At 35.8% G+C, this 12,149-nt stretch overlaps 1 protein-coding gene across 3 annotated transcripts in view; it reads left to right on the top strand.

Moving 5' to 3' along the window:
• Window positions 1-11,942, top strand: part of pum3 (pumilio RNA-binding family member 3) — a 48,083-nt gene extending 36,141 nt beyond the window's left edge. For all 3 annotated transcript variants that reach the window (XM_063068982.1, XM_063068984.1, XM_063068983.1), the window contains exons 11-18: window positions 2,622-2,720; window positions 3,615-3,668; window positions 4,366-4,446; window positions 5,538-5,680; window positions 6,607-6,829; window positions 7,842-7,929; window positions 10,001-10,091; window positions 11,279-11,942. In XM_063068982.1, coding sequence (XP_062925052.1) covers window positions 2,622-2,720; window positions 3,615-3,668; window positions 4,366-4,446; window positions 5,538-5,680; window positions 6,607-6,829; window positions 7,842-7,929; window positions 10,001-10,091; window positions 11,279-11,423 — 924 coding nt within the window. In that variant the 3' untranslated portion in view covers window positions 11,424-11,942. The remainder of the gene's footprint in view (window positions 1-2,621; window positions 2,721-3,614; window positions 3,669-4,365; window positions 4,447-5,537; window positions 5,681-6,606; window positions 6,830-7,841; window positions 7,930-10,000; window positions 10,092-11,278) is intronic.
• The last annotated feature ends 207 nt before the right edge of the window (window positions 11,943-12,149 follow it).

Below are 12,149 nucleotides of genomic sequence, written 5' to 3'. Positions count from 1 at the left end.
AGATAGAGTACAGAATCTTGGGTGGGGTGCAAATCAAATGGTTTGATTTTGCTTTGGTTTGTTATTGTCACATATATAGAGATACAGTGGAAGAATTTGCCTGCACACTGTTCATAGAGATCAAATCATTACACAGTGTATTGAGGTAAAACAACCTAAAACAATAACGATGTGGAATAAAGTATAACAGCAGAGAAAGTGCAGTGCAGGTAAACAATAAAGTGCAAGATCATAACAAGGTAGATTGTGAGGTCAAGAGACTGTCTTATCATACTAGGGAACCATTTAATAATCTTATTACAGTGGGGTAGAAGCTGTCCTTGAGCCTGGTGGCACATACTTTCGAGCTTTTGTATCTTCTGCCCAGTGCAAGAGTGGAGAAGAGAGAATGTCCAAGGAGGGTACGGTCTTTGCTTTACTGTGGCAGTGAGAAGTACCACAGGCTCTATAGTTGGGAGACTGATATCCTTGATGTGCTGAGCTGTACCCATATGTCTTCAGTATCTTGCAGTCATGCAGAGTATTTGTCATACCAAGCCATTCTGTATCCAGATAAGACACCGAATGAATGGTGTTAATTGCAGGTTGCTCCTGGCACACCTTAGGTTTGTTGGTCATGAATGGAAACACAGACTGAAGTCCTCCAGTTCTTTGGTAGGTCAGTCTTGCCCTTACTTAGTTCATCAACTTTGTTCTTGATTAACTGGACGTTAGCTAATAGTATGCTTAGGAATGGGATCTTAAGACCACACTGTTTCAACCTCACAAGCCATCCAGTCCTATTACCTTGTTACCACAGTAAGTGGCCTCATCTGGTCAGTACTGGGCCGCTTAGTCTCACATGATGTGGGGCTGCTTGTGCATTATTGGAGTCGTAGTCCTTGTCAAATAGACCATCTTAACTCCTTGTTAGTGACAAGTACATTGTGGCAGGTCAGCGGACGCTGGTGAGGGATTTGTTTACAATTATGCTGTTAAATGTCAAAGGTGATTAGAATTTAGTGGTAGTATTGCCCAGCACTTGCCAGTTGCCAGTAAAATTGGAATGTTGGTTGTTATATGAATGTTGGTCTGTTCTTGCTGCCTAATAGGTACCAACGGCTTCTTTGTCTGAATTTCCTGGCCTGCACTGAATGACTTCTAGCAACCAGAATATAACTACTTTTTGCTTAATGTACCACAATCACTGGAGGAACTTACTTTTGATTGCTAATGACAGGTTTAGTCAGGCTTCTTAATGTTACGTCTAGTCAAATGCTCCCTTGCCATCAACAGCAGTTACTTTAATCTTACCTTCTGAAATTTGATTCCTTGGTGCATGTTTAAATCAAGGTTATAATGAGTTCCAGAACAACTCCGTCCTGCCAGAATCCAAAATGAATATTATTGATTGTTTTTGCCATCATTCTGAATAATTGTCATGTGTCTTCATCACATTGGTGGAGAATACTGTGATTTGAGTTAATTGCTTTTCATTTGCAACTTTGACTCCATACTTACTATATTGACTTCTGCTAAATTTTAACTTTTTTTTTTGTTTTCTGCTCTGTACGTGGTATCCCTTTTAATCTCATAAGAAAGAAACATTGTGAAGACAGTAAATCAGTTGATTTTGGTTGCACAACAAATGGAATAATACTTCAGCTGTTTCTAATGGTCATTTGATCTCTGAGATAAGAATGCAGCCTTAAAAGGAATTGCTTATTGACTTCAGGAGAATTGGCAGTACTCACCTCTCTTTGCATTGGGGGCACAGCACTGGAATCTGTGAGCAGTTTCAAACTCTGAGAAGAGCATATCTCACAGCCTCTCATGGTCCTAGAACATATCCTACACAATCAGAAAAGCTTACCGATGCCTCTACTATCTGAGGAGGCTGAAGAGAGCTAGAATATGCACATCTAAACTCCTGTTCGACAGATGAGCAGTAGAGAACATCTCAATGTGCTGTATCACTGCACAGCATGAAAACTGCACTGTGGTGGACAGGAAGGCTCCATAACAGGTAGTCAAAACTGCCCAATGCATTATCAGCACCAGCCTACTTGCCATCAAGGTCATATAGGTACCAGAGAAGGACCAGAAACATCAGGGAGGAGGCTGCACGGCATCCATGTCAGGACTACCAGACTCAAAAACAGTTACTTTCCCAAAGCAGTAAAGCTGTTCAAAACGTCCACTCCCTAACTCACCCCTTCACACCCTTCACCAGCACTACTTTATCATTTCCTATGAGAGTCACGTTATGTACAGACACTTGTGTGCCTAGCGTTACTTCATGGGCATACAATCAATCTATATATATATATAAACTATCTTATGCATTTATATTTGTGTTTTATTATTATTATTGTGTTCTTTATCTTAGTATTTTTTTGTGTGTACTGCATTGGACCCAGTGTAACGATTATTTCACTCTCCCTTACACTAGTGTACTGGAAATGACATTAAACAATCTGAATCTTGAAATACTCTGGAAAATCCATTCCAGCTATTCTGAGATTTTGTTTAAACCCACATCTTGTTTGTTCAGTGTGTTGCATAATGATATCTAAAGAATTAATAATTATAAAATTGCCACTATTGTATCAATTTGAAAATAATATCTTTTCTGAATATAGGAAATGATTGAATCGATGAGAGAAGCAGTCATCTACATGGCACATACGCATGATGGGAGCAGAGTAGCCATGCATTGTTTATGGCATGGAACACCCAAAGTAAGTTGAACATAAGCAGAAACTTCTAGCAGTTACTGCTTTTGGCCCTGTTGTGTTGTGTGTTTAGAAGTCAGTGAATTATTATATATAACAGGAGTTCCCAACTGTTTTTATGCCCTGGACCAATATCATTAAGCAATGGGTCCATGGACTCCAGGTTGGGAACCCCTGCTATAGAATAATCTAATTACATCCAAGAAGAAAATCAGTGGATTGTCCAAATAGTGTTTGAGTGTATAAGAGAATAATATATAACAGTTTGCCTTCTGATTTACTTCAATTTAAATTTATTTATATACTCTGGACTATATGTTTCTAATTTAATTTAAAATTTCTTGTATGGGGAAGAATAATGTGCTGTTATTTGTAGTACATAATTCTGTAATCATCTAAAGAAATTTTGAGGGCTCTTCTGAAGACTCAGTGGCTCCCTTTTATTTAAGTAATGTTCCATGGTCACTTCCCAGTTGCTGTTGAGTTATCAAGGTGAGAGTGGGCATGTAGGGGTGGTATAACTGTTAGTCATCTTGGTTGGTATCTTAGACCTTGAATTAAAAGTAGATCAATTACATTCAAAGGATTGTCATATCTGTGAAGCTGCTTATATGGAAATGCCCGATATGAACTTTGGATGAAATGCCTAATAACATTTTAGTGTAGCCTGAAAATTGATCACCGTGAGTCAGGAGAAGGCAATGCCGTTCACATTCCAGTAAATTCAGAAGAAGAGAGGAAGTTAAATAAGGTGGAATGGAATCTAGTTGGAATAACGGTAAATTGTGTAAATTTCTGAAAGGAGAAACTCATTAGGAGGAAAAACTATTTAATTACATTGATTACTCTGATAAAGTTGATTAACAATTCTTTAAAACTTATTGCTTAATTTCTTTCCAGGATAGAAAAGTTATTGTGAAGACAATGAAGACATATATTGAGAAGATTGCTACTGTAAGATGCAAATCTATTCTATATTTATGCTAGAAATTCAAAATATCTTTTGAAATTTAGCAAGATAATTTTAAATGAAATGCTGGGATGAAGTGGGAAAAATAAGAATTGGTCATTTAAAATATTGAAACTGTTATTCGAATTTTTTTTTTAAATTTCCTATCTAAGTTAACAGTTTTGCAAGGTGAAATATTAAATGATTGACTAGATTTGTTTGTGGCGGTGAATTGGAAGGTTTAGCTTGCCTATTGTTTTTGAATCAGTTAAGCGTGATTCTTGCCAGTACTGATTTAAAAGTAGTTGTCAAGACGTGACAAATTTAAACCCTTGCTATTGAAGGTTGGAAAGACTGAATATTACAAATCCTAAATCAGAATTTGAAGTTTTTTACTTTATTGGTGAAGAAAATCACCAAATTTCCATGCTACCCTCCATTTCTTATTTTGTTACTGTACTTGTAGCATATTTAGACCTTATTTTTAATCACTAATATTTTTTGGCGGCTGAATAGAATTACTCCTGTTAGTTTAGCAAATAGTAGGGAATTAAATTGATGCTTGTTGAGATTTTCTTTGTATTATTGGCTTAAATCCAATCATTTTTTTTTGTAAATGAAAACAAAGTGGTTTGGAAGAGGATAATATGTTAGTCATTTGTGGAAAACTGACTGACTGTGCCTTTTTAAATTGATTTGCAGGGTGAATTTTCTCATTTGGTTCTCAAAGCAGCATTTGACTGTATAGATGATACAAAACTTGTAAAACAGATAATTCTGTCAGTAAGTAATTGAATTTTTCTGTATGGGAAAAGAAAGACAAGTGCTTATTGTGAATGCATCTCCTTTGTAGAGGAATAAGTCTGGGTATTCATGTGAGTTTCCTTGTGGTAATGAGACCTTCAAATAATCCCTCCTATTGGTTGCATAGAAGATGCAATTTATAATGAGTACCTTTAACTACTAGTTTGATTCCTTTCCAAATGTTTGATTGGTAGGGGGCTGACTTCAACATTCGCAGTCAAATAAATTGATACAATATCTTTGAAAATTAATGTACATATGTAAAATAATATTTACACACAAAACAAGCAAATTAGCCAATCATGTTTGTATTTGGTACCAACCTGTTTCCACCTTCTAGCATTTTGTCTGTAGCCCTGCGTGATAAAGATTTCTGCCTCTATATTATCACTTTATACTACAAGTTCCAGTCTCCAATCATATTCCGGGTAAATAAAAGTTTCCTAATCTCCCCTCTAATCCTTCCACCCTTTATACTCCATCCTGATTTTTGATTCTGCTCCTTAAGAAACTAGGCCCTTCCTGTTTACTTCAACCAAAATCTCATTTCACATATATCAAAAAAAATCTCATTTACTGATGTGCCTAATGTGTCTGGAAAATGTATGCAGATATCATACTGAATTGAAAGTTGTTGTTTTCCATGATATATATCTGTAAAGCTCTATAATTGGAAACAAGGGATTTGGTTGTCATATGTACCCAATCCTTCCAGCTTTGATCTTGTATATTGCAAAAGACTGCTAAATTAATTAGCTGCTGATTTCATAATAACAGTTTTTCCCCATTTGTTATGTGTCCCTGATCTGTGTTTTTAAGACATAATTTCATGTTTTTGAAGCATTTTGAGAGCTGTTATCAGTGAACCCAAGCCCCAATGAAATATGTTGCATTCAGGAGTAAAGAAGTGAAATCCGAAGTGAAATGTAGGAAATATTAAATCGGAAGACTGCAATAACTGAACAATTTAGTAATGGCTTATTTTTGGTTGCACTGTTTCAATGTAATGCTTGCACAATTAATCTTAATAATTCAGTACCATTTGATATCTTAAAAATGTTGATTTACAGGAGATTATCAGTTCCTTGCCAAATTTAATCAACAATAAATATGGCAAGAAGGTGTTGCTCTACCTACTAAGCCCAAGGGACCCTGCACATAATGTGCCAGAAATTATTAAGCTTCTACAACAAGGTGATGGCAATGCTCACAGGTCAGAATTTTTTACTTGTTCAAATGATAGCATCCACTGTGTTGAGGGAAACTTTTTGATCTGTTGATTTTAGTGAGGATATAAGAACACCAGAAAGTAACAGTGGGCCACCAGGCTCCTCAAGCCTTCTCCATAAGTCAGTGTGATCATTTCTGATCAATAATGGCCTTAACTCCTCTTCTCTGCTTATTACCTGTAACCTGGATTTCTCGATCTTTCCAATTTAATGTATTTCCACCTTGCGTATATTTGGTGATTTCGCCTCTTAATTTGAGGCTATGCCCCTTAGTTTGTGGCTCTCACTAGTGAAAACATCTGAACATCTATCCCTTAGGATCTTGCATATTTGAATAAAGTCACTCCATATTCTTCTGAAGTCCACACACTTACAGAACCAAACTGAATAACCTCTCTTGATGGAACAATCCTCAGCTAGTCTTCCAACCATGCTAACAGAATTTCTCCTGTACTTTGGGCTCTTGGTTTAAGTACCATAAGAATCAGGATTCACAGTATGTCAGCTGGCTGCTTAGATATAGGTAAAGAATCCCAGAAAGCTAGCATCTTTTTCGTGAAGAAGTTTGTCACAAATAAATGACCCTTTATTCTGAGTGTGTAGTTTGTGGATAGAAATAAACTATGAAGCGATTTTGCAGATGCTAGAAATCCAGAGCCAGTCTTAATCTTGAGACAAAATTAAACAGTCGAAGATTTGGGCCGAGTTTATCCTGGATTAGTTGGTCTGTATAACTGTCTCCACATTCCATATTTGAGTGTGGTGAAGGGAGGTCATCTGATAACTAATATTCAATACTGTAAATGAAAAATGAAAGAAGTATCTGCTATAATTGGTTAAATGTTCTGTAAGCATCTGTTTGATGTCTTTGATTCTTATGTAACAAAATTGTCTTTTTGTATTATACTAGTAAGAAAGATACAAGCATTCGTCATCGTGAGCTGCTAGAAGCCATCTCACCACATTTGCTGCAGTATTTGCAGGAGAATGCACGTGATATGGTGATGAATAAAGCCACAAGTGTCATTGTGGTAGATATTCTTGGCTGTGCCATTGGCGATGTGCAGCCTTCCATGAATGCTATAGCTAACATCGCTGCAGAACCTTTTAAGCCTGGAGGCAACAATGGCGAGGTAATGTACAAAGACACAATATTTGTTTCTAGCTTCAGTGTTTGTGGAACCGGGCATACAACATCTAGAATCATGAGGGTTGCACGAATTTTAGTTTGACCGCAGAAAGTTGTGCTGCATTTTCAAGATCAACAAGTACACTTAAAAATAAGTGTTTTTAAATCTTACAGTTTTAAATCTTATAAAGCATATTTTATCCAAAAATGCATTTGTTCTTCAGTGCTAGAGGGAGATAATTGCTTTCTATCCTTGTGTATATTTCACATTTGTTCTCTTATTAGTCTTTTTACTTAATCAAGTGCAGCAAAACTATCTTTCCATGCAGTCAAAATGGCATAAAGGCAACCACAAGTTTGTTTTTCCCTATTTTTCTGTTTGTAAAAACTGGAATATTTTAAATGATGCTCAGAATAATTCCTAATTAGCTGTTTAATGGGCAATACATTTAATACATTTGATTGTTTTGATTTACCTTTATTTTAAGAATTTCACTATACATGCATCAGTCGGGAAAAAGTCATAACACTGCATTTAAAAGTTTCTAGTTGGCAGATAACTTCAGAGGAAAAGCGCCCACTGCACTGCCTAATAAAAAAAAAGCAGTTGGCTTCGTTTAATATGCAGATGTAATTGGAATGCACACCAATCACTTGCAATGCCCTCGTTTCTTTTTGTCTGAATGTCATTGTGAATTTATGGTTACGGTATATTTAATGGAATAAACCATTCCTGTTAAATTCCACTACAAATTAGCTACAAGATGTCATGAGCCTGTGCGTATAATCGGGGAAAGAGTACCCAGAGTGATATGCATTATACTCAATTCTTGTGTGGGCATTTGCCACCAGATCTAAAATCATTGCAATGGCTAGTTTTTAAAAGTTGAAGTACTTGATTCAGGTGTCCTTGTCAAATGTCCTTTTATCATTTTCAATTAAGAGTTATGCCTGAATTTAAAACTGCTAGAGTCCAAGCGCATGGAAATATGACTTGCAGTCCTTTTTTTCTTTAGCCCCATATGGCAGAGCATCCAGCGGGTCACCTTGTCCTTAAATGGTTAATAGAGCAAGATAAAAAGATGAAAGAACTTCAAAAGACAGGTAGAAGAATTGTTCCTGTATGTTTTCTAGAACTTACTGAATTTTCTTTGCAACAAAGAGTTATTTTTGATATTTGAATATTTTCCCAGTTTAAATCATTTTGGATACTGATAGAGCAGAGTATTTTAAAGAATTTATCAGTAATCTGTATGTGAAAGACAAATTTGAGTGATAGCTTTGTTTCTTCCGATCTGTTTTAATATTGATGTTGCTTTTAGCTGATTTATCACAGCCTTCCAACTTCCACCATAAATATTTTGTTAGAAGACATTTCAAAAGATACTGTATTTATAACTTCTAAAATCTTGCATAAAACTGCATTCAAGGAATATTTCAAATACATTGTGTTTAAAAAGTATCTCATAATGGGACCAATGGAAAGCAGCCAAGATAAAGTGCTTGTATGAAGTATCCCCCACCCCCCCAGAAATTTTCATGTTTTGTTGTTTTAGAACATTAAACCACAGTAGATTTCATTTGGCTTTTTTGACACTGATCAACAGAAAAAAAGACGCTTTTTGTATCAAAGTGAAAACAGATCACTACAAAGTGATATAAATTAATTACAAATATAAAAGACGAAATATTGACTTCATGGATGCCCTTTAATATGAAATCCTGCTTCTTCTGGTGGGCAGAGCGTAGGTGCTTGGTGACACGGTCTCCCAGTCTACATCAGGTCTCACTGATATACAGGAGGCCACACCGGGAGCACCAGACATAGTATATGACCCCAACAGACTCACCAGTGAAGTGTCACCTCACCTGGAAGGACTGTTTAGGGCCCTAAATGGTAGTGGGGGAGGAGGTGTAGGGGCAGGTGTTCGGCTTGCAAGGATAAAGTACCAGGAAGGAGATCAGTAAGGAGGGACGAATGGACAAGGGAGTTGCATAGGGAGTGATCCCCTTGGAAAGCAGAAAGTTGGGGTGCAGGAGGGTATCCCATTGGAGATGGCAGAGGTTCCGGAGGATTATGTGCTGGACGTGGAGGCTGGTGGGATGGTAGGTGAGGACAAGAAGTAGGGTGGTAGGATGGTAGGGTGGAGGAAGGATGGGGTAACAGCAATGTTTGTGAAATGGAAGAGATGCAATTGAGGGCAGTGTTGATGGTGGAGGAAGGGAAGCCCCAATAAAACGTGAAAACTTCCAATGGGGGTTGTGAATACTTTATATAGACATGGTAAGTCTTCACATGCATAATTTTCCATTTGAAAATGCACCTGACAATTTTTAAAATGAGATTTGAATTGAGTGTAACAAAAGCATTCCTCCATGTGATGCTGGAATCATTTTTTTTTTAAATTTCCAAAATAATGAAAAATAGCGCAGCCTTTAAAATTGTGTTTATGCTTCTTGAAATGTTAGTCCCATCAGTCTGCAGTCCATTGCACTTTTACCTTGTTGTGTTGCTACAGCTAGCTAATTTATCACTATTACAATAGGGATTTTTTCTCCTATTACAAATAGAAAATGAGGCCACCTTTCAAAATGTTGTTGTCCATTTTAACTCATTATGTTGCATGATGTTGGTTAGTGGTCTTAATTGAAATTGTTAGCAGTTTGATACAGATTGCTATATTTAACTACTACTATGTCGACTCAGGCCTAGGGGGCCGGCATCAGGCGCAAGGCAAGGCTATATTTAAGCTTGCGCTGAAAGTCCTCTGCTTGCTCACATAGCATAGACATTCATTCTTAATAACAAGCTTATGAAATCCAAACTAGATTTAATTGACAAAAATAATGTTATAAAGATTCCTGTTGTGCACAGTGATAATTTGACATTTGGAAACCCTGTTGATAGCTTTTCAACCAGAGTCAAAGTTAAATCAAGTTAGGTTTTGTTGATTCTGCTTTGTACTAGTATTCCAAAAGAATTTTAAAAAGACATTTATTATGTTATGTTCTGGTCATACTATGTTGTAATTTATTTGAGGTTCAATTGAATTATGGAAATAACGTGTAATATTCTTTGCAGCAGCTGAAGTGTAGCTGATTCAGAATAACATCAGAAAAAAACTTAAAACAGTTACATGAAAAGATGCTAACAAGTATTAAATCTTACTTACAGAATGCTTTGCCAAAACTTTAGTGGAGCATGTTGGCATTAAGAATCTGCAGACCTGGACACAAGTAAACCGTGGAGCAATTGTACTTTGCAGGTAGCTATGATACTAAAGTGATTGTTAGTTTCAATATAAATATTTGTAGTTTGTAGAACATTAAATACTTAACAATTTACGTATTTTTTGTCAACCAAAGTTAGGCACTGTTTCACTGTGATTAAATGTTGTTACATTTTGACCAAAGATGTACCCAGCCACAGCATAGTTTCTACAGATCCCATAACATTCCATTGCATTGTACAAAGCAATGGATATTGAGTAATGGAGATGGCGATTGAGAATTAGAGAAGTGGATCAGAGTAGTGAAAATGGATTTAAGGAAGGTGTTCCCAAGGAAATTATTGGAGATTGGGAGGGATTTGTTGTAGGAGGAGACCTGGAGCATTTTGATTATATAATATATAATATACATAACTTGCTATAGTATATAAGTAATAATAATGATAAAGAGTTACAAGTAATTATAATTTGCTATTTCGGGCCAATAATGTTCTAGTCTGTAAGCTCAAATTTGGTAGTTCTGGTCAGAGTGATTGCTCTCCTGCGTTTGTTGTATCAAAATATGATAATTGTTATGTGGTGGCAAAATTCAATTGGATTAACAATTTAAATGCCATGACCTTAAAAGATGCTGCAGCAACAAGTCTCCAAAATTATTTAACAATGCACTGGTGAGAGTATGATGGGAATTGCTTCTCTTGTTTAATTATATATGTCTGTGACTACACTTCAGCAAAACATCATTACGAACTGTAGTTCATTAAGTGACACTGAACTGAATCATTCATCAGCTCTTTTCTTGGCTTACTATAGAAGCAGTGAATGTTATTTATAGAGTTCATTACAACATTCTATGTTTTTCCTCCATCTGAAATTTTTATACTTGTGACCTGCAACTTGAAGGAATTTTTTGCTAGTATTACCAAGCACAAAATTTCCTTCAAGCCAATTTTCAGGCACTAGGTTAAATTATTGTTAATCAATTTTGTTTTAGTTGATCAACTACATTTTTATTGGTTCATACCACTTAATTACAGTATGTAGAGTAAGTATTTGTGTTTCACAAAAATGTTGAAATTAATTTTGTGTGTTCTTGCAGTTTCACTCTGGTAGGTTTCTGTGACTCCGATTCAGAGAGGCTGCTTTTTCACTGCTGAGAGCTGCCTCTGAGATATTACATGATTATTTAACTTTGAGATCTAATACCTTTTTCTTGTTTTTAGTCTTCTTCAAAGTAACAATGACGATGTAGCCCTCGAAGTGAAGAAAGGTTTAAAGGACCTTATTCCCAAGTTCAAGAAAATGAAAAATGTGAAGGGTGTGGAAATATTGTTAGAAAAATTGACTGCCAGTAGTGTAAAGCCCTGATTAAAAGCAGCTGAAAACAAATTTGTGAAACTTTAGACAAAAGCTAATTGACTGTTTATTACTATAAACTTTTGTATATTGGAAAGAGAATAGCTATTTTCTTCACAATGTTTGTTGCGTCAGACAAACTATTCCATTAGGCTCTACATTTCACCGAATGATGTCTTCAAGAGAATCTTGGAAATGTTGTAAGGTACAGTTGTGCCGTCTTGGTGCACCAGCGCCTTCGAGGTGGCTTTTGGAGCAATGAAGCTTCTGTCGTCTTGAATTTGCAGTACATTGCAGTTTATAATTGATAGATTTGTGAATTAAAAGCAAAAAAAAACTGAATTTTAAAATTAATAATTTCTTTTAAATATAAATTATTTGGGAAGACTAGATGCTACCAACTACCAACCTTTTTATTGCTCGTTATATAAATCATGTTTGGGAAAGTTTTACCTATTCTACTTTTATAATTGGATGCTATTATTCTTATGTAATAATAGTAAAATGTTTCATTTATTTATGTAAAAATAAAATCACTCTTCTAGTTTCTAATTGTGTGCACTACCATTTTTGGCACTTCACTTTTTAGTTTGTTAAATAACATAAGGTTCTCCATATGTGCTCTCAAATGAACTAAATAAGTAGCCAATATTTACAAAAGGAAAGCTGACTTTCTTTGGCCTTGATAAAACTGAGAGGCATAATAATATCAAATTGCAGCTGCACAAGCTCTCCATA

This window comes from Mobula hypostoma, chromosome 16 (genome assembly GCF_963921235.1).
Source record: "Mobula hypostoma chromosome 16, sMobHyp1.1, whole genome shotgun sequence".
Lineage (NCBI taxonomy): Eukaryota > Metazoa > Chordata > Chondrichthyes > Myliobatiformes > Myliobatidae > Mobula > Mobula hypostoma.
This window is presented reverse-complemented; position numbering and strand designations above follow the sequence as displayed.